The sequence below is a fragment of the Vipera ursinii genome (genome assembly GCF_947247035.1).
Source record: "Vipera ursinii genome assembly, chromosome: 5".
NCBI classification, from domain to species: Eukaryota; Metazoa; Chordata; class Lepidosauria; order Squamata; family Viperidae; genus Vipera; species Vipera ursinii.
The window spans coordinates 10,617,668-10,639,436 of NC_139518.1; the positions used below are offsets into that span (position 1 = coordinate 10,617,668).

The 21,769-nt window shown below is 41.3% G+C and overlaps 1 protein-coding gene across 2 annotated transcripts; it reads right to left on the bottom strand.

The window, feature by feature from the left end:
- Positions 1–1,984: 1,984 nt before the first annotated feature.
- Positions 1,985–20,132, bottom strand: TTC14 (tetratricopeptide repeat domain 14). Of its 2 annotated transcripts, none has more exons than XM_083363924.1 (12): positions 19,925–20,132; positions 17,859–17,983; positions 15,666–15,865; positions 14,423–14,507; positions 14,194–14,323; positions 12,861–13,013; positions 11,890–11,961; positions 11,025–11,144; positions 10,812–10,934; positions 8,519–8,636; positions 6,932–7,041; positions 1,985–3,437 (listed from the first exon to the last, which is right to left on the bottom strand). In XM_083363924.1, the coding sequence occupies exons 1-12, from the start codon at positions 20,068–20,070 to the stop codon at positions 2,504–2,506; spliced, it is 2,316 nt and encodes a 771-aa protein (XP_083220050.1). In that variant the 5' UTR covers positions 20,071–20,132; the 3' UTR covers positions 1,985–2,503. The 2 variants fall into 2 exon arrangements, with proteins under 2 accessions (XP_083220050.1, XP_083220051.1); XM_083363925.1 differs by lacking the exon at positions 19,925–20,132 and adding an exon at positions 19,611–19,660.
- Between the last annotated feature and the right edge of the window lie 1,637 nt (positions 20,133–21,769).

Consider the following 21,769-nt stretch of genomic DNA (forward strand, 5'->3'; position numbering starts at 1 on the left):
TCAATCTCCCTTTATATATCTTCTATTCTTCCATGAAGAATTGAGATCGAGCTTCTTGACTAAGGTATATCGAGTTTTATTAGAACTAATGTATAGGAGATGATTTTGTTTGAAGGGAGATGCAGTTGATCTGAGGCATCAGGTTCCATCAGACTGAGAGTAAAGCTGTGGCTCTTCTAGTTTTACAGAAAGTAAACTTTCCTCCCATTGAAAGACAAAGCTGAAATGCTTTGTGATCTCTCTCAGAAACTGCTGTGATCAGCCAGTAGTTGCACTCACGTAACAGTTAACCTAGTTGCAAAATGAACCCATTTCCAAAATTCACACAGTTGACTGCTGGGTTTAACAAAACATGCTGAGCTCCATCAGAAACGGAGGGAGAAAGTTTTGAATGTTTTTGTTCATAAGAAATTTATTTCCTTCCTTTCATTCCTGGATCATAAGAACAAAACAGGTAAGGTAGCAGTTCATGCTAAATGTTACCGTTAGGGTACTTTGCAGGAAATTGGCAGAAGGAAAAAGTATAATTTAAAATACCTTTCAAAGTTGCTGACTGGGTGTGGAGCTTAAGAGGGCCGAATGTGTCTGGCATTGTTTGCTTTTAGGTGGGAAGGGATAAAGGGCACCACCATTTCAAGCACAAAGGTCAGTATTTAGTGGCATTATACTTAACTGATCCTTATGAAGTCCTAGGAGTCCTTGGAGCCCTGACATGCCAGCAGCCTGGAGGCCTCATGGGAAAAATATTGGATTGGTGGTCAGCTTAGAGATGACCTTGACAGCATAAGAGAGGTGAGGAGCCTCAGCTTCTGCAAAGGTATATAGGCTACAGCTGTTGTGGAGGTCAAAGATTTGTTCCTTCTCTAGAGTTTGGAGGCTGGTTTAGATCACTGAAGACAGATCTCTAGCTTTGGGGACAAGGTGATTAGATTCCACCACTACCCCCTTCCAATCCTATTAGTTTGTTTTGGTAGGTTTATGGTTGATATTTTGCTGCTTTAACCCATTGGGTCCTTTATATGATTGGTCTTTTTTGACTGTAAGCCTCGAGTCATTTAGGAGTTGGGCACCTCAAAACTTCATTAACAATTGTTTGATCCTCTTAGGCTACCTTTGTTGAATTCCAATATTCTACCTTCTTTTTCCTCTGTCTTGGGAGCTACTAATTGCTAAGAATGCATACTCATTCCTATGAACTCCACCTTTCCCACAGGAATGCTTTAAAAAGTGTCTTGGTTACTGGTCAACTACCCAATGACCTGGTAGGTGAGGCAAGAATTAAGATCTACAATGGCTGCTTTCTGTGCCATGAATTTCTTAAAGCATCATCGGCTTTGCTCCAAAATGCCACTTCTAAAAGCATAATAAAACAACTATTAACACTTACTAAATGTTGCTAGGCCTATTGCAGAGCACAGTCATTTAAAGTCATCTTTGAGCTTCATAGCTAAGCAGAGCACTAGTTCCCTGTAGCATTTACTGTATGTGTTGAATGTGTCTGAGCCACCCAATTGCAGGGGTGTCAAACTCGCAAGGTCACGTGATGTGTCGCGATGTATCATGACTTTTTTTGCCATTGCCAGCAATGGGGTGGGTGCTGTTTCGCCATGAGGCATCCAGACCGCAGGCCGGTTTGACACCCCTGCCCTATTGCATTCCCTTCCTCAGCCGATCCTCTTGTATTGCTTATTATCCAAAACCTCCCAACTGCCCTCCTTAGCGGTTGTGAATAGTAACTCCACATGGCATTTTAGAGATTCCTCTTACCCAAGCCAACCTGACTCCTTGTTTCTTCTGTTCGTTCTATCAGTGAATACGGTTAGAAAAAAAAAGTGATTTACAGGATTCAAAGCAACACATACACAAATTTGAACACACAACCTTGGGTCTTTAGATTAGTGTTAGCAGAGGCTTCCCCGGGCATAACTGCCACATCACGTCCCCTTGTTTTGCAAGTTCTGAATTAAAATTTAGGAAGCAGTAATGTTTTTGTAAAAAATTTAATAGTAAGACAGACTATATACACTGATGATATACATTAAAATATTTTCAATTAATTTATCAATACATGGTTATATTATTAACAGTAGAAAGTAACAGTCATCTGTACCTTGTGGGGAAAATGTTTTAAAGTGCAATTTTGATGCCAGATAGCACAAGTGGCAGTCTTAAGGGTTGTTCAGCCAGGCATGCCACCATACCTTAATACCCTAACAGCATAAGAAACTCAAATTGGGAAAAAAAATACAACTCTTGCACATTTATCAACCTTGACCACCATAAGACCTGTGGACTTCAACTCCCAGAATTTCTCAGCCAGGCATGCTGGCTGAGGAATTCTGGAGCTGAAGCCCACAAGTCTTCAAGTTGCCAAGGTTGGAACATCCCCAGTTTAAATCAATACCTAACAAGCAAATTTAAATAAAAACTTAAAAAAGAGTAGAGAGTTGTCAAGTGATTAAAAGCAGATACTTTCCCGCACCTGGCTTAACTGTTTTTCAATTCACTGATTTTTCTGCTTGCTTCCTTTTTCCCTTTCAAATTCAGCAATCTGATTAAATATATTGAGCAAGTTCTGAGGCAGCTGTTTTTTAGCCCTGCTGCCTAATTGTTCTTTACCGTTCAGCACAGCTTCCTCATCTCCTCCTTTGCCTCTTGGAGAGTCTCTTTCCCTGCTCTTCGATTCTTTCTCATGTTTACCCCTGGCCACCTCAGCTCTACCATCTGCATTGTACCTACTCGGTTCATTCATCCATCGGCTGGTATACTGTTTGTAATGTTCAGCGGATTTGGAGGAGTAATCGGACCCTGTGGGGGACGTGGAGTACTTGGCTAGGCTTGGGCTGAACTTGTGATAACTCTCTCTCCGGCCCAGCTCTTTTTCCGGCCTTCCTGAATCACTGGCCTTACTTCTCTCATCCGGGTGTCTATGGTAAGATCCTGTACTATCCTTCCTATCGGAGGAAGCTCGGTCTGACCTACTCCGTCTTTCAGTCTTGCTACTACTAGACCGCATCTTAGGCTGATGGTGAGAATCCCTAGAATCTTCAAACTTACCTCCACAGAGGTCATCTTCGGCATACATCTTTAAAAACCTACAATCTCCTTCTCTGTCTCTTACCTCAGGTTTTTGATTGGCTAGCCTGTCTTGCCTCTCTAGCAATTTTTCCACTTCGTGCTTTTGATTAAGGAAAGAAGCAGAGGTGTTGGCGGGAGGGGAATAGCTGTCCTCTTTCCTACTCAGATGGGAAAAGATCCTAGATGTGTGTTTTTTAGAGCTGCAGGAGGATTCGGACCGGTTCCGACTCCTTTTCTTACACTTTTTGTTATCAGAGGAGGAGGAGGAGGAAGAGGAGGAGGAAGAAGAGGCAGACTCATCTGATGAAGTACCGCAGGAGGAGGAGGAAGAAGTTGACTTTTTTCTTTTCTTCTTCAACCTAAAAGTTTTAATTAATCATGAGGCACTGCAATTAAATTTCACAATCAGGTTGTGCGAAAGCTGCAACTGCTGAGCTAGCAAAAGTTTGGGTATTAATAGGTAAAATACGAGGATATAGTTTGACTGTGGGGTGGTTAAATTCTGGGTTTCTTTCAATTACACAACAAGTTAGTTTTTGAAGTTTTCTAACAGGTATACCTGAAAACTCAACTACTACTGCTAGACTTCATGTAGAAGAGAATATACATAGCTCAGGGTTGAACTGTGGAGTCCTTGGTGAACTCTGGTCTTGATCGCTTGGCTTGCAGATGTTTCATTACCCAACTAGGTAACATCATGAGAGCTAGTGTGTGTGTGGGGGGGGGGGTTTGCTCCCTGTTTATATACAGTAGCTCGCCCTGCTACTGTGAGCATCCTAGACCATGCTGAATGCAAAAGTGCTATGGAATTCCTGGAAGTTTAGCCTTTAGACAAATCAGTCATCAACATAAATATAGAAATAAATTATATTTACACACCATTCAAAACAGACAATTAAAAAGCTAAGAAGAAAACAAAGGCCAGAAGAGATCCCCTCCAGCAGCCAATACTCGGATAAGCAGGGATTAACAATAGACAAGCAAGCAGAAAACAATATCCTAATTAAGGAACTGCAACACAACTCACCGGTACCAATGATGTTATCTAGTACCGAAACATCTGCAAGTAAACGACAAAGCTCAGCACCAAGGATACCACAGACGGCGTATTTCTACTACACAGAATCTACAGATGATCAACATTTCATATCAGAGATCGGAACTATACTTTAATGATGCATATACATACATACAGTGCATTCAGAAAGTATGCAGACCCCCTTAGCTTTTGTCAGTTTTGTTATGCTGCAGCCTGATTCTACAGTTGTTGAAATTCATTTTCCCCCCTCATTAATCTACACTCAGTACCACATAACGACAAAGTGAAAACAAAACTTTAGAAATCTCGGTAAATTTATTAAAAAGAAAAAACTGAAGTATCACATTGGCATTACGTATTCAGACCCTTTGCAACAACACATGAAATTTAGCTCCAGTGCCTCCCATTTCTCTGGATTGTTGTTGACACGTTTCTACACCTTGATTGGAGAGTCAATCTGTGGTAACTTAAATTGATTGGACATGACATGGAAAGGCACGCACCTCTATAGAAGGCCTCGGAGCTGACAATGCCTATTGTAGCAGAGCAAATGCTACGAGGTCAAAGGAACTGCCTGCAGAGCTCAGAGACAAGATTATTGCAAGGCGCAGGTCTGGGGAAGGCTACAATAAAATTTATGCTGCACCGAAGGTCCTAAGAACACAGTGGCCTCCATAGTCCTCAAATGGAAGATGTTTGGCGCAACCAGGACTCTTCCAAGATCTGGTCGCCTGGTCAAACTGAGCAATCGGGAGAGAAGGGCCTTAGTAAGGGAGGTGACCAAGAACTCAATGGTCACTCTGACTGAGCTCCAGAGATTCTATGTGGAGATGGGACAGAGTTCCCAAAGGACAACCATTACTGCAGCCCTCAACCAATCAGGGCTTTATGGCAGAATGATGTAAGCCTCTCCTCAGTGCAAAACACATTAAAGCCCAATTGGAGTTTGCAAAAAAAAAAAGTACCTGAAGGACTCTCAGACTGTGAGGAACAAGATTCTCTGGTCTGATGAAACCAAGATTGAACTGTTTGGCCTCAATTCTAAACGTGTCTGGAGGAAATCAGGCAGCTGACTGATACCATCCCAACAGTGAAGCATGGTGGTAGCAGCATCATGCTGTTGGGGTGTTTTTCAGCAGCAAGGACTGGGAGACTGGTTGGGGTTGAGGGAAAGCTGAATGGAGCAAAGTACACGGATATCCTAAATGAAAACCTGTTCCATAGCACTTAGGACCTCACACCTAAGGTTCACCTTCCAACATGACAACGATCCTAAGTACACAGCCAAGATAAAACAGGAGTGGCTTAGGGACAACTCTGTGAATGTCCTAGAGTGGCCCTGACTTGAACCTTATTGAACATCTCGGAGGGACCCGAAAACGGCTGTCCACTGATGGTCGCCATCCAACCTTACTGAGCTTGAGAAAATTTGCAAGGAAGAACGGCAGAAAATCCCCCATTCCAGGCGTGCAGTTTGTCGCATCATACCCAAAAAAAGACTCAAGGGCATAATTGCTGCCAAAAGTGCTTCAACAAAGTACTGAGTGGAAGGTCTGAACACTTGTGCCGATGTGATTTTTCAGGTTTTTTTTTCTTTTTAACAAATTTACAGACATTTCTAAAAGTGTTTTCACTTTATCATTATGGGGTGCTGAGTGTAGGTTAATGAGAGAGAAAAATGAATTTCAGCAACTGTAGAATCAGGCTGCAGCATAACAAATTTGACAAAAGTGAAGGGGGTCTGAATACTTTCTGAATGCATTGCACATACATACATACTAGATAAGCCTAATGTGGATGTATCTTGAGGACTATCTGTACATTAGCCAGTGGGAAGACCCAACAATTTCCATGCTCACAATCAGTATAAAACAGTTATTTTTAGTCCCCACCCTCCGACTCTGTATTTTTGCAGGGTCTAATTTTTCTTTCATTGTTGTTATACCTTAAAGCAATACAACTTACGGCTCATAAAGACTCTCCCCAATTTTGTGTGGTTCCCCAAATTACATGTTTACAAATTTAACTACTTATGACCTAGAAAAGAAAATCTATAAATTGTTATACAATATATTATTTTGCACCCTATTTTCATAGCTACATTTCATATATAATATACCCATCATATGTTGCCGAATGTTTTCATTTAGACCAGACATGTCAAACCCGCGACGTCACAGAGCTTTTTCCCCATTGCCAGCAAAAAGCTTTTCTTTGGGATGTATCTTAGCCTTTTCTTTGGGATGTATCTTAGCCTGAACTCAAACTCCCTAAGCACTCCTGAACAGTTATTTAGTGAAATATTCTATTCCAAGCTTTCCATTTATTCCAGGAAGTTTCAAGACAACTAAGAATGATGGGAAAAAAATATTACAAATATACCTGCCTCACTTCAAGTCAAATCATCCAAAATGTTCAACCTGTACAACAATCACATTCTATTTTGGAAAGGGCTTAAAGCATTCAAAAACCATGTCTTTAGAACAGTTTTGTTTAAATTTGACAACTTTTAAGAAGTGTGGACTTCAACTCCCAGAGTTCCCCCGGGAGCATGCTGGGAGTTGAAGTCCACATCTTAAAAGTTGCCAAGTTTGAAAAACACTGCCTTAGAACTAGTCTTTTGTTGTAAAGTAAATTGCCAGCAGTACCTTCTTTTTGAATAAATAACACTGAAACACATTAAAAAGCAGAAAAGCAGCATCAGCTTCAACAGTGAATTATTATACTTACACGAACCATAGAGCAATCTGATGCTGTAAGAAAAGCTGTATGGACACACAGGTACGAGACAGTAGACTGATTAAAACAGGTTACCTTTTTTCTTCTTTTAAGAGTTTGCGCAGTTTTTCTGCACTTGTTTCTACTTTCTTTTCTTTCTGCCTCTCTTCTTTTGCCGCTTGTTTCTCTCTAATTTCCAGAGATTTCTTTTTTAAATCCCAATATCAAAAATACGGCATTAACAAGTTATAACGAACGAGTCCCATTCAACCCGCAATATACACAATTTACAGAAGTCCCAAAGGAAACAGGTGGAAAAATTAAAGAGATATTAAAGGGAAAAAAATATTACAAAGGATGGTTAAGCGATAGGGATGAATGAGCATGGTATTACGGTTCATGTTGCAGTTTGTAGCCCAAATTTTAAAAGGCAAGGAGAAGAAAAAAAAAAGTCCAGGTTATTAGTATCCCGTAACCCATTATCAATCCGGGAAGTATGAATGGAAGATTAATATGGCAACCAGCAAAACAGTTGGTCACAAAAGAATAATCAACCGAGCAGAAATTAAGGAATGTGCCATTATTGAATTTATACGTAAACATGTGATCCCCATCAAAACAGAATTGAAAAGGGCCATGTATGAATACAAACCATTTGGCAACGGTATCACAGCCCAGTTTGATGCACAGTTTACACACGGAATCATATTCCACAGGGTTGTTGGTGATGAGCAGCACCACAGGTCACACACAGCAGCAACAGTTCCAATTCGGAGGAAAATGCATTGGAGAAAAACGTATCATCAGTATTACAGGAGAAGACCCGGGCAGGCTCAGATGCATATCAAGGGAGCTTTATAGAGAGCAGGGGTAGGCAACCTTGGCTTTTATGACTCGTGGACTTCAACTCCCAGAATTCCTGAGCCAGCTGGCTCAAGAATTCTGGGAGTTGAAGTCCATGAGTCATAAAAGAGCCAAGGTTGCCTGCCCCTGATATAGAAGATGCTCAGAAGGATGTTCTAACTGGTGGGCCCCCACCAAGGAAAGCAGAGCAAAAGTGGGCACGCACTTCTATTATTATTATTATTATTATTATTATTATTATTATTATTATTATTATTATTATTATTATTATTATTATTATTATTATTTTATTATTCAAACACTTCCATTCCTCAATTACTTTTGGCTATCACATTAAATGGGGAAGTTGTGGATAAAATGACGTAATCGCTTAGACGTCTCACATGTACCTCTCTTCACCTCACAGAAGTAAAACGTTGGGAGACAGGCACATACAGAGTGACCCCCAGTCTCTTTCCAACATGCATTTTAATTAAAAAAAAACAACAACAAAACTCTGATCCACAAAATCCCGGTGAATAAATTTTGAAGGTATGCCAAAAGTTAACCGCTCAGGTCACAAATCTTTATAAATCGTTATCAGGGCCACGATTAAAATGCCTTGGTGCTACGTCTTCCCCTTGCCTGCTCCCAGTCAGACATCCCTGACAATGGCCATACGAGATTAAAAAAAATAAACATTTAGCTCTGACTAGCAGAAAATGCTTCCTCAAGCAAAAGGGATTGCAGACAAGAAAAAAAAAGGGCCAACACACAATTGCTTCTGCAGTACTACATTGGTGGCTTTCTTTAGTCGACTAACAGAAAATAAAGAATCACCTGTATCTGCTTACGGAGCTTCAACAAGGCCTCTTCAGCTTCTTGAAAGCTTTCATCTATGCTTAAAGCCTTCTTGTAGTAACTCTCGGCATTCAACAATTTCTCTTCCTCTTCCAACCTGTCAAATGAATTTGAGGGCATGTGTGAACCGGAAGCACTTTAACCTTAATACATTTTTAAGAAGGCTCTTCTCTTAGTAAAAGGTAAAGGTTCCCCTGCACATGCGTGCTAGTCATTTCCAACTCTAGGGGCCGGTGCTCATCTCCGTTTCAAAGCCGAAGAGCCAGCGCTTGTCCGAGGACGTCTCTGTGGTCATGTGGCCAGGCATGACTAGATGCCAAAGGCGCACAGAACGCTGTTACCTTCCCACCGTAGTGGTCCCTACTTGCATTTTTACGTGCTTTCGAACTGCTAGGTTGGCAGAAGCTGGGACGAGTAACAGGCGCTCACTCTGTTACGCGGCACTCGGGATTCGACCCGCCAAACTGCCGACCTTCTGATCGACAAGCTCAGCCTCCTAACCCACTGAGCCACCACGTCCCTGCTCTTCTCTTAGCCTGACTCAATTATTCTTCAGGTATGGACCACCTCCTAAAACACAATTCAGACCTCAATGTGGGCAAAGCAGAATAGGATGAATCTACTCCTGTAAGGTGGCACGTTTATGGCTGTTCTGTCTTACATCCGCAAAGTCCTCTTTTTAAACAGCTGTACCACTAGTCCTCAATTTATGACCGCAATTGGGACCAGAATTTCTATTGCTAAGCAAGGCAGTCGTTAAATGTATCACAACCAATTTGACGACTTTTTTTTTTTTACCATAGCTCAGGGGTAGGCAACCTTGGCTCTTTCATGACTCATGGACTTCAACTCCCAGAATTCTGGGAGTTGAAGTCCATGAGTCATGAAAGAGCCAAGGTTGCCTACCCCTGCCATAGCTATTGGGAACAATTGCAAATGTGATCACATCACCTCGGGACACTGCAACTGTCGTAAATATATGTCAGTTGCCAAGCGCCCAAATTCTGATCACGTGACCATGGGGATGCCGCAACAGTTGTTAAGTGTGAAAAACAGTCATAATTCACTTTTTTTGAGTCCTGCTGTAACTTCGAATGATCACTGAATGAATGGTTGTAAGTCAAGGACTATCTGTATTGCAATGTGGTGTTCGTATTCATCAACTACTATTCCAAATTCATTTTCACAAGCAATATTACCAAACTAGTATAAAAGGGGTCTCAGCTGTCAATAGCCAACCAGTGAAAAGATTTGGGGTTAGGATGCTAGACAGAGGAATAACAAGACGTTTGGCAGCTGTGAAGCATACACACACTATTCAGGTAATCATGAAGAAAGGAAGGAACTAAAAATAAAATTGCCAACAACATAATGTCCTTTTACAAAATGAGGGCAGAGCCACATCTAGAGAAGCATGTACCCTTGTAGTGACTGCATTTGATAAAGGATGTAACAGCTGGAAAAAGGCAGAAAAAGCAACAGTGATGAACATATGTCTCAAACCTCTTCCCCACAACAAGAAAAGGGCTGAATGTTTGGGATACTTTAGTTTGGAAAAAACAACAGCAGGAGTGGGCTGTATCTCCTAACTGCAAGCACCCTAGAACAGGGGTGTCAAACTGCCAGCCCGCGGGCCGGACGCGTCCCGCGGAAGCTGCGCCCACCCCATTGCCGGCAATGGCAAAACCATCCCGATACATTGCGCGACGTCACATGACGTCGCGAGTTGGACATGTCTGCCCTCGAAGCATATAGTTGATGACGAGAGAAACACGAAGCCAGACTAAGATGGACTTCAGCCTGACCCAGCAAAGCTATTATGTTCTTAACCAACTTTGCTGCATCTCAAAATCTGATCAACGTTCGCTTTACCTCCTTATCGCCTTCATGAATAAACCTGCTGAGGGCTACAGGATCCAGGATCTCTTGGCATCCACTCAGTGCTACTTTGATAGGGAAACACTGAGGAGCACAATTTTTGAGCCACCTCTATATCCACGTAATTGGCATGCAAACCAACCCACACTTCTGGCTTGCTAATCGGAAAGCTGTTTTTATTTTGAAGCACAAAACAGATGGCGGTTATATCGAGCAAGCAGCTATAAGTGGGAGGTGAACAGGTGATTTCATATGAAGCTGTGCTCCTGAACTAGCTACACAATCAGATCTAACCAAGTTACTGTTTAGCTTTAGCCAGGTATAAAATATAGATGAAAGAAACATTAAATGCACAGAGTACAGAAAACTATAAAGAACACAAGGCAACACTTACTGGCCTCCTCGTTCAACAAGCGTTTGACAAAGGTATTTTCTAGCATTTCTGTGTGTAGGGCACTGCTCTAAAGCAATTTCAAAATCCTCAATTGCTTTATTCAAGCTTCCCTTTGTTGCATATCTAGAAGGGGAAAAAAATTACCTGTAAGAATTCCTATTTTTCACTTGCGGGTGAAATTATTGGGTTGCACACATAAAACAAGATACTTACAGTGCTCCACGGGCTACTAAGGCTTCAACATTTTGGGCATCAATTTCCAATGCTTTGTTGTATTCATTCATGGCATCAACATGGCGGCCCTCTTTAAAATAATCAACACCAATTTTTACACTAAAAATAAAATTAGTTAAATTAAGATTTCAATATGAAATCTTTATGAAGAATGCAAATTAATCACTATATAAAAACAAATTCCAATCATTTATTTTACAACTGGTTTCTCTTATCAGGCTTGCAATTTTTCTCCAAAACTATTCAAAAACCAAAATGCAGAAAGACAATAAGAAACAAGGAGGATTCTTGAGGAATTAAAACTTACTGTTTATCATTCGCCTACAGTTGGAAGACTGAACAATAAATTGCTACTAACAAAGTACTGGTAGTCCTTGACTTAAGACCACAACTGAGGCCAAAATTTCCATTGCTAAAGCAAGACAGTTAAATGAGTTTTGCCCCATTTTGCAACCTTTCTTGTCACAGTTGTTAAATGAATCTGGCTTCCTCATTGACTTTTTGCAAAAGGTGATCACATGACCCCGGGACATTGCAACGGTCATAAATATGAGTCCAAATTTTGATGAGGTGACCATGGGGATGCTGCAATGATTGTAAGTGGGGAAAACGGTCATAAGTGACTTACTTCAGTGCCGTGGAAACTTTACTCACTAAATGAATAATTGTAAGTCAAGGATTACCTATAATTCCACCTTTAGCGTCACGTAAACCTTTAATATGGCTGAACGACAAAACTATTATCTGCTTCCAAAATTCAGGCTGGGCTTTTATTGGCCTGGAAGAAAATAGTTCTCTCTCAAGATCTAGAATTATCTCATAATGAAAACAAAGCTGTGTGTACCATTTTAAGGCCCATGAAGAAGACTGTCTTTTCCTCAACGCAACGGCAAAATCCTCTTCATTGAAATTTTTGCTGGGGGAAAAAAAAAGGAGACAAAATGTTTAATCAGCTAGTCTATTTGCAGCCTGTCCAAATAAATAACAAATCTACTGGAGTTGTCTCGCATCGCACTGTCAGAAGCGCCAAGGCACTTCCGGGTTGAAAGGATTAGCCAGTGACATCACTGTTGCATGGAGCAGGGGTCCCCAACCGTGGCAACTTTAAGACCTGTGGACTTCAAGTCCCAGAATTCCCCAGTCATCCATGCTGGCTGGGGAACTCTGGAAGTTGAAGTCCACAGGTCTTAAAGTTGCCAAGGTTGGGGACCCTTGGGCTGGAGGATGCCCAATTGGGGGCTCCTTTCATGTCCCTGGCAGGAACTGGCATGAAGGATGGGAACTCCTCCCAAGTCATGGATGCACTCAGGTCTTGAACTCAGGTTTACTAACCTCCAAGCCAGCATCCTAACCACACAAGCCACTGTACTCTGGAGCTATCTAATTCTAGTCAGGAATGTTAGCCAAACAGCCAAATTTAGCTTACATTTGGTTTTTCTACCTGATTAGGTAGAAATTTTAAGTGGTATGAAAACATGCTTTGTCTTATAGCAGTGGTTCCCAACCTTTTCCTATACCCCACGCCCTTAGAAGGCTTCTGAAATATTCTCGTACCCCTTACAAAAGTCCGAAATTAATGGCAATGAATTATGCATATACGCTATAATTTTGAAAACCCAAGTTTTCTCACCCCCCTGGAATATCGTCTCACCCCCCTGGTTGGGAATGCCTCTCTTATAGTATAGTTGAAATAGTGATGAACTCTGATAAATCTTTGGGGGGGGGAAACTCCTCTCAGCAAATGATGGAAATGTCATTTTTAACCGACTCATCACTGAAGGAATTACATTTCGGTTAAGATGTTGTTTATGTTACCTTTGTAGTCCTCTCATTAAGGAGGGGGGACTGGATTCATCTAGTCCTAATTTGTTTCCTAGGAACTCCACTACAGCAGGATTGGCAAAGCCCAAAGAATTATGCAAAACTTTTTCAAATGTTTCCAAACTACTGGCTACGTCAATGCTCCTCCTGAAAAAAAAAACAAAAAGACCATCATGAACTGAGATAAAACAATATTTTCCTCTGTTCATCTTGTATTACCAACACAAGAAGTACTATGAAAAGACTTGAAATAAAGCTCGTCCCTCTTGGAATCAGGGGTCCCAAACTCTTCGGCTCATCGACCCGTTCAGGAAATTCTGCAATGTTCCTCGACATACCAAGCATTTATTATATGAAAATAGATGAATAAATACTTAATAGTATTACAAAACAATCGTATCAACCCCTATCAATCCCATCGGCCTTTGGGGAAACCCTGTTTTAGATACATTCTAGTGTTTCAAGTCAAGTACAGGTAGTCCTCGACTGATGAACACAATTGAGCCCAAAATTTCTGTTGCTAAGTGAGACAGCTGTTAAAGTGAACCACTGCAGTTGTTCAATCAGTAACAGGGTTGTTAAGTGAATCTGGCTTCTCCACAGAGTTTGCTTGTTCAGAAGGTTGCAAAAGGTGATCCCGGGACACTGCAACCGTCAGAAAGATGAAGCAGCGGCCAAGCATACAAATTTTGATTATGTGACCATAGAGATGCTGCAGTGGTTGTAAGCATGAAACGCCCAATGCTAAATTATTTTAGCGTGAAGCCAATAACTTTTCTGAAGCATGTCACAGTACTCTCAAATGTTATATCAATACTCTGATATAATTGAGGCACGCAGAGCTATGAAATTGCATGTCTTATTCTCATCAATAAGAGGACTGTATTTCATATCTTACAGAGCTCAATGCAGGTAGTCCTTGACTTACAACAGTTCACTTAGTGACCATTCAAAGTTACAATGGCACTGAAAAAAAAATTATGACTTTTTCACACTTATGACTATTGCAACATCTCCATGGTCAGGGGATCAAAATTCGGATGATTGGCAACTGACTCATACGGACGACGGTGGCCGTGTTCCAGAGTCATGCGATCACCTTTTGCGACCTCCTGACAAGCAAAACCACTTAACAACTGCGTTGCCAACTTAACTACAGTGTTTCACTTAACTGTGATTAAGATACAGCCAAATTCATTTAACAGATGTTTCGCTTAGCAACAGAAATTTTGAGCTCAATTATGTTCGTCAGTTGAGGACTACCTGCGTATAAAAAAAGGGTTTATTTAAATCACACAAAAAAGTATACCTCATTTCAATTTCATACCTGTAATGCACAGGCAAATCTTCAGAGCTGATTACTCCTAATTTGGTATTTGCTAAGCTGGGAGATAAAGCAGACTTGTGCAGTGATACACTGAGCTTTTCATGGTAGCGATCAATATCCTTGATTGCAGCTATTAAAATGGCAGGGGGGGGGAGAAAGACCAAAATTAAACATCAGAAAACAATGCAAAATATAGCTAGGGGCAAATTGAAGAGTGATATGTACTTGCCTTGGATAAGGTCACCATTTTGATAATATGATAAGGGATCCCCATGGCTGCTTTGGGAAGGCACATCTCTTACTGGACAAAGAGCCTAAAAATAGAAAATACATAATTCCAAAAAATTAAAGATAGACATACTCAGTTGCACTCCACAAAAAAAATACTGAAGATTTGAAGGACATTTATGCAAAAGTATTAACCTTCTACAGCTTTAAAGGCTGAATTTTTAATTTCAAAATTTGAGTGGATAACCTGGGAGAAGAGCATTCGTATCCTGTGTGACAATCACAATTTGTATCCAATATAAAACTCTTAATACTATTCTACATAGGGCAGCAGTAATGTTAATGCAAATCCAGTCTGGTAAGGACTAAATCAACAGACACTACAGCTGATTATTCTTGCCAAGTCTAAAGTATAGAAATAGGAACATTCTTTGTTGGCCAAGTGTGATTGGACACACAAGGAATTTGTGCATGAGCTCTCAGTGTAACAAACATAGTGGTAAGTCACAGATTAAAAATTGCATGATACAATCATAAATCATAAGATACAAACAATAAGTGACAAATCATAAGATACTGCTAAGCTTGTAAGCCGCCCTGAGTCTTCGGAGAAGGGCGGGATATAAATGGAATTAAAATAAAAAAATAAATAAAATACCAATAGAAAAAGGTAATAGGAAAAATGAGAAGATAAGGAAGATGAGAAGGATAATACTAATGCAGTCCTACTACATGGGTAAATACCTTTAGATGTAAGATAGTGCTGTGGGAGTTACACGTTTAGCAGAGCGATGGCATGTGTCTAGTTGTACATTTTACATTAAGTCTTTTGTATATTTTGCACAATTTCACGTTGTTCCAATATTCTATTGAACACTATCAACTATTCTCAGTTGCTCATGCCCTGGTCACTTCCCGTATGGATCGCACTTGATCAGAAATGCAACCAAACTACTTACTCTGTTCAGTTCAGGGCTTTTGTAACTTTTAACACATAATCCTTGAGTATAAGAAAGGTCATTTTGGCTAAGGCAGCACAAAAATCTACCTGTCAACTGGCAAAGGCAAAAACACATGAAGATTCTGAATCAGAGTTCCTTACGTTTCTCGGATCAACTCAGCCAATTCAGTAGCACAAGAAATATATGTGAGAGAGAGAGAGAGAGAGAGAGAGAGAGAGAGAGAGAGACTTCAGAAAGCTATATCTCCTTTGCAGTAACTTGCAGTTAACACCTCTGACTTACCGTGATTTCTAAATCTGCTATCTCTCGCACAACGCCACTTCGCAGGCAGAACAGCACCATGAAAAAGCCAAATTCGCGAATGGAACTAATCCTTCCAATCACTATGTCACCGCGTTCAATATCCCGGAAAAAGAGCTCTCTCCTCTCTGCGCTGGGAATTTCCATAAACTGCTCCAATGGTGGCATAATAGCATAACAATCTTCGGTAGATGCAAATTTAAAAAAAAAAAAGTTTTAAATACTGAAACACTACAGGGATTGCCAGACAGTTAATTGGCAACAGTCAAGCATGCAAATCACTTGCAATACCATTGGAATCAAATCCTATCAAATTAAATGGGTTCGCTTTTGAACAGGCATGCTTTGCCTGCATTGAAACTAGGAAATGTGTCCTTACAAGATGGTCACCATGATGGCTGTATAAAAACATTAAAGAGGATGTTATCCAATCATCTTGAAAGTCTACTGGGGAAGACGAATACAGACCTAATAAATAAAGTATACTGCTAAAATAGATCTGACTTTCATAAAGATGTCTCCCAAGTCCCTGTGGAAGCAGATAGACCTCTGAGTCAATGCAGCCAAGTTCTTACTTTTCCTTTGTTATTATTCTAGTTACTGGATTAGAACATAATACAACTGACTGAAAATATTTCAAATTTTAACTTGATTTTATTCTCATTGCACAAATACTTCTCAATCTAAAAATACTCCACTCACATTACAGAATCTAAACTGTAATCCTTACAGGTTGCTCAGGAAAAGTTACAAGCAAAGTAGTATATATAATATTGATCGGGGTGACACCCAGATAAACAGGCTAAAGATTACAGATCTGAAGAAACTGGGGGAAAAAATCATCCACTAGTTTATTTATTTATGCAAATTATATGGCCATTCAATTCCAAAAGGGATCTGAATAATTTACAATGAGAGACAAGTAGATTGAATAGTAGATAGGTAAGTAGATCGGAAGGTAGGTAGGTAGATGGGAAAATAGGTAATAGGAAGGTAGGTAGGTAGATGGGAAAATAGGTAAGTAGATCGGAAGGCAGGTAGGTAGATGGGAAAATAGGTAAGTAGATAGGAAGGTAGGTAGGTAGATGGGAAAATTGGTAGACAGGTAGACAGGAAGGTAAGTAGGTAGATAGATAGATAGGAAAGTATGTAGTTAGGCAGATAGGAAGATAGGTAGGTAGATAAGAAGGTAGGAAGATAGAAAGGTAGGTAGGTAGATAAGGTAGGTAGATAAGAAGATAGGTAAGTAGACAGGAAAGTAGGTAGGTGGATAGGTAGGAAGGTAGGTAGATAAATAGAAAGGCAGGCAGGCAGTAGATAAGGTAGACAGTAGATAGTCCTTGTTCAGCAATCAGCTAAATTTACGACAGTGACCAACCAATCCTCACAGCTATAAACATAGGTCTGTAAAGCAAAAGAACGTTGAAGATCTTAAGCACAGTCATCATTTCACTTAGTGACTGCTTTTTTTTAGGAACCAAGTTGCCAGTCCCAATTGTGATTGCTCAAGAAGGAATACCCGTATATCAAATAGCATTAAAAGTAGAAAAAATAGGCAAAAGCATTACAAACTCTTTGCATATTACAAATCCACAATTTTATGGAGAATTTTACTACTGGTCTACACTTCCCAAGGTATAGGTATCAATTCAGTTGATTCAATTCCTGTGAATTATCATTTTCTGCAAATCATTCAAAAATTAACATACATTTTTTAAAATTGTATCAGTGATATTCAAAGGTTTTAGAAGTTGTTCTCACCAAAATAGAAACCCAATGTTTTTAATATTTCAAAAATGTTATAATAAAACATATGCTTATCAAACCTGGTAATCATTTATTAGTCATAGCTAACAATTTTGTTCTGATAATTTGATTTAAATTACCGGTACACCCAAAATTTTTATATTTTTCTTCAAATTCATATGTACACGAGTACATACTGTACAGAGCAATTTATTAATTTTTCTTCTCAAAAAAGTGTGCCACTATTTTTTTTTATTAAAAATCAAAATTAAAAATAGTAAACACCCCCTGAGGGCTTTCTTTATCAGCTGTCAAATGAAATGCTCCAATGTTCATCTTTTTTTGGCTTTACATCTCTAATTCCAACCATTGACCGTAAGATGCACATTTATAAACATATCCAACTGTCATGTAACTTCATTCTCTTACTTTCATTCTCTTCATTTCCATCTTTTATTACTGGCAGATTTGTTTTCCAAGAATGAGAAAAAAGAAGATCCGCTTTTTTTGAAATGAACTGTTGTATCTCAATATTTTCAACCCCTCTTTCTTTTCTGAAAGAGAAGAAAACAAATCAACATCCGTAAAAACATACTTTCTTAAACAAGGACCTGGCAATTTATTTGATAACAAGGAAGTAACTATTAAAAGAAATATAGCTTATTCAAAAGCATTGTTACGCTGTTTATGATAGATTCCAAATAGTTGTTTCTTTGTAATTATAAATCAACTGTTTCGCTTTGAGGCATTTTTACCCTCAAAATACACTGCCTCGTATCCGGCTATCTGGATAAGAATGCCTAGTCAGGCACTCAGAATCTCACAAAATATATTTTTATTTATTTTTATTTTAATTCCATTTATATCCCGCCCTTCTCCGAAGACTCAGGGCGGCTTACAAGCTTAGGCTTTTATTTGACACCATAAAACCTAGATCTGTACATTGCAATACTTACCATGCATATTTAGAATTAGCTTTCATCAAATTTCTTAATAACATTTAGACAACAGGCTTATAGAATGCTTAGTGCCTGTCAATTAATATCTACTAACATCTAAGGTCCAGTTTTACAAATCCAACCATCTCCAGAAGGAGAGGCAATCATATTTTGTTTTCAATGGTAAATATCTAGGGAAAAAATAGGGAATTTTATGTTTTTTTTTACATACATAGAGGGGCCTCGCTTTTAACCATGGCATTTCCAGGGAAAATTAAAGAATTTAATTTGCAGTATTACGAACCAAATCATCTCAATGAATAAGGAGAGACGATTATGCCGTTCTCAGAAAAATAGTAGGGAATGTATTACAGGCAGTCCTTGAGTTACAACCATTTGCTTAGTGACCGTTTGAAGTTACAATAGCACTGGAAAAAAGTGACCTACGACCATTTTTCACACTTACGACTGCTGCAGCATTCCCGTGGCCATGTGATCAAAATTCAGACGCTTGGCACCTGGCATGTATTCATGATGGTTGCAGTGTCCCGGAGACAAGCGATCCCCCTTTTGCCACCTTGTGACAAGCCAAATCAATGGGGAAGCCAGATTCACTTATCAGCCATGCTACTAACTTAGCCACTGCAGTGAGTCACTTAAGAAAGTTGGCAAAATGGGGCCAAACTCACTTAACAACAGAAATGTTGGGCTCGATTGTGGTCGTAAGCCGAGGACTCCCTGTATGTCTTATTCAGGGGTCCCGGATGTTAACCACGACAAATGTGAAACATGGAAAGCGCTGCCAGCAGGCTGCTTAAAAGCACGTTCATTGGAGTGGTTTGAAACACCGAATAAGGAGATGCTTCCATGAGTTAGGGATGCGGTGGCTCAGTGGGTTAGGAGGCTGAGCTTGTCGATCAGAAGGTCGGCAGTTTGGCGGGTCGAATCCCGAGTGCCGCGTAGCAGAGTGAGCGCCTGTTACTCCTCCCAGCTTCTGCCAACCTAGCAGTTCGAAAGCACGTAAAAAAATGCAAGTAGAAAAATAGGGACCACTACGGTGGGAAGGTAACAGCGTTCCGTGCGCCTTTGGCATCTAGTCATGCCGGCCACATGACCACGGAGACGTCCTCGGACAAGCGCTGGCTCTTCGGCTTTGAAACGGAGATGAGCACCGGCCCCTAGAGTCGGAAACGACTAGCACGCGTGTGCGGGGGAACCTTTCCCTTTACCTTCCATGAGTTACCTGGGAAGCTTCACTTGCCAGTCCTGAGCCCCCATGTAAGTCGAGGCACAGCTGTGAACAGACCTTACACTCTGCATATGATCAGAGGCACCCTGGCTTATGCACGGGTTCCAAGGAAATGTCTTCTTCCTTCCCCTTCCAAGGCCCCAAAGGCTGAGTTTGCACCAATTCGCCTCCACTCTCCATCCCACCCCCGCCCCAACCACCCACTCCAAAGAGAAGACTCCGCCCCACCTTCTCAAGGACACGCCCTCCGGTGCGGCCCCGCCCCCTCCGCTACGGCGAGGGCGGAGCCACAAAGACTTTCGGCTCACCTCGCTGACGACAGCGACTCCAGGCCGCCCCCAGCGGGGGGGAGCAGGCCGCAGAAATCGGGATTGTCCTGCTGTTCGGCGTGGAGCAAGGAGAGCAGCGGCGGCCCGTGGAAGCCGAGCGCCTGGCGAAGCAAGTCCCGCTCCATCTGTCTCAGCCAGGCTACCGCCCACCCGCTGCGCCTTGAGCGGCGGCGACTCCTCCCCTCACGCAGACGGATTTCCCCGACCCGGAAGTTAAACCTTCCGCAGAGTTCCCTTTTTCCTCCCTTCCCGTGGCTCCAGCGAGGCTTGACGCATGCGCCTTATCAGCTGTCGCCTACGGAAAGGAGGCGGAGCTGGCTAAAATAGGCGGAAGAGGCCTGGTGGCCCCGGGGGGGGGGGGGAGGGCTGGTTAGTGCCGCGGTGTTTCTTGCCAGCCTGAGGAATTCTGGGAGTTGAAGTTCACACGTTTGTCAGGTTACCAAGGTGGAGGGAAACTGATGTAACCTCTTAGCGCTGATGCGTTTGCGCAAAATGCTGAGCTGGCTTGTGATTTGAGCGTGTGGAACGAGTCCATTATATAAACTCTCCAAATTGAGCGCTTCTGCTGTGGGAAATAATGGCTGGGAATATTAGTGCTCTATATTAACACATCACCCTGTCAACAAAAGTGCGTATAGTCCAGGCTATGGTCTTCCCAGTTGCAATGTATGGCAGTGAAAGCTGGACCATAAGAAAGGCTGAGCACCAAAGAATTGAAGCCTTTGAACTCTGGTGCTGGAGAAGACTCCTGCAAGTCCCTTGGATTGGAAGGCGATCAAACCGGTCAGTCCTAGAGGAGATCAACCTTGACTGCTCTTTAGAAGGCCAGATCCTGAAGCTAAAACTCAAATACTTTGGCCATATAATGAGAAGGAAGGACTCACTGGAGAAGAGCCTAATGCTGGGAAAGGTTGAGGGCAATAGAAGAAGGGGACGACAGAGAATGAGGTGGCTGGATGGAGTCACTGAAGCAATAGGCGTGAGCTTAAAAGGACTCCAGAAAATGGTAGAGGACAGGAAGGCCTGGAAGAACTTTGTCCATAGGGTCGCGATGGGTCGGACACGACTTCGCAACTAACAACAACAACAAAATATTAACACATATTCATACAGAGTATGTATTGGACGAAAGGCTGCTTACTGAAATAATGCCCAACACCTGGCTGGCCTTGGCTGATCTGGGAAGGCTGAGTCAAAGGTGTTGAGCCTCTCAACAAAACAACAGATATGCCAGGAAATCACCAGGAACTGAGTAAGACTGGAGATTTACTTGGGAGTAAGCACTATCAGTTCCATGCAGAATGCCTGCAAAGTCCCTGACAGCTTTAGGAATGAAAGCTTAGAAAGAAACAACATGTTTGGAGCAGAGGATTTAACAGATCGTGGCATAACATGATATTGATATACAGGATGTGGCAAAAAGTACGTTTTATAAATATATCAGCCTGAAGATAGGAAGGCCATAAGTGGTACAGCGAGCTGCTCTTTTGCCCAGCCAGCAGGATCCACAACAGGGGTCTTCAAACTTGGCCCTTTTATGACTTGTGGACTTCAACTCCCAGAATTCCTCAGCTAGCGTGCCTGGCTGTGGAATTCTGGGAGTTGAAGTCCACAAGTTATGAAAGAGCCAACTTGGAAGATCTCTGATCCACAACAAACCTCCATAGCACCTGAGTCAACCTGATTAAAAGAATTGCAGAAGCTTCTTTCTGCAGAATGCAGATCTGTGGATGCATTTTGGAATCAAAGTTTCCAACTTAATAGCGAAGTTGCCGCATGCAAGGTAGAAGGATTTATGCCATTACATTTATTTATCTGGTATCA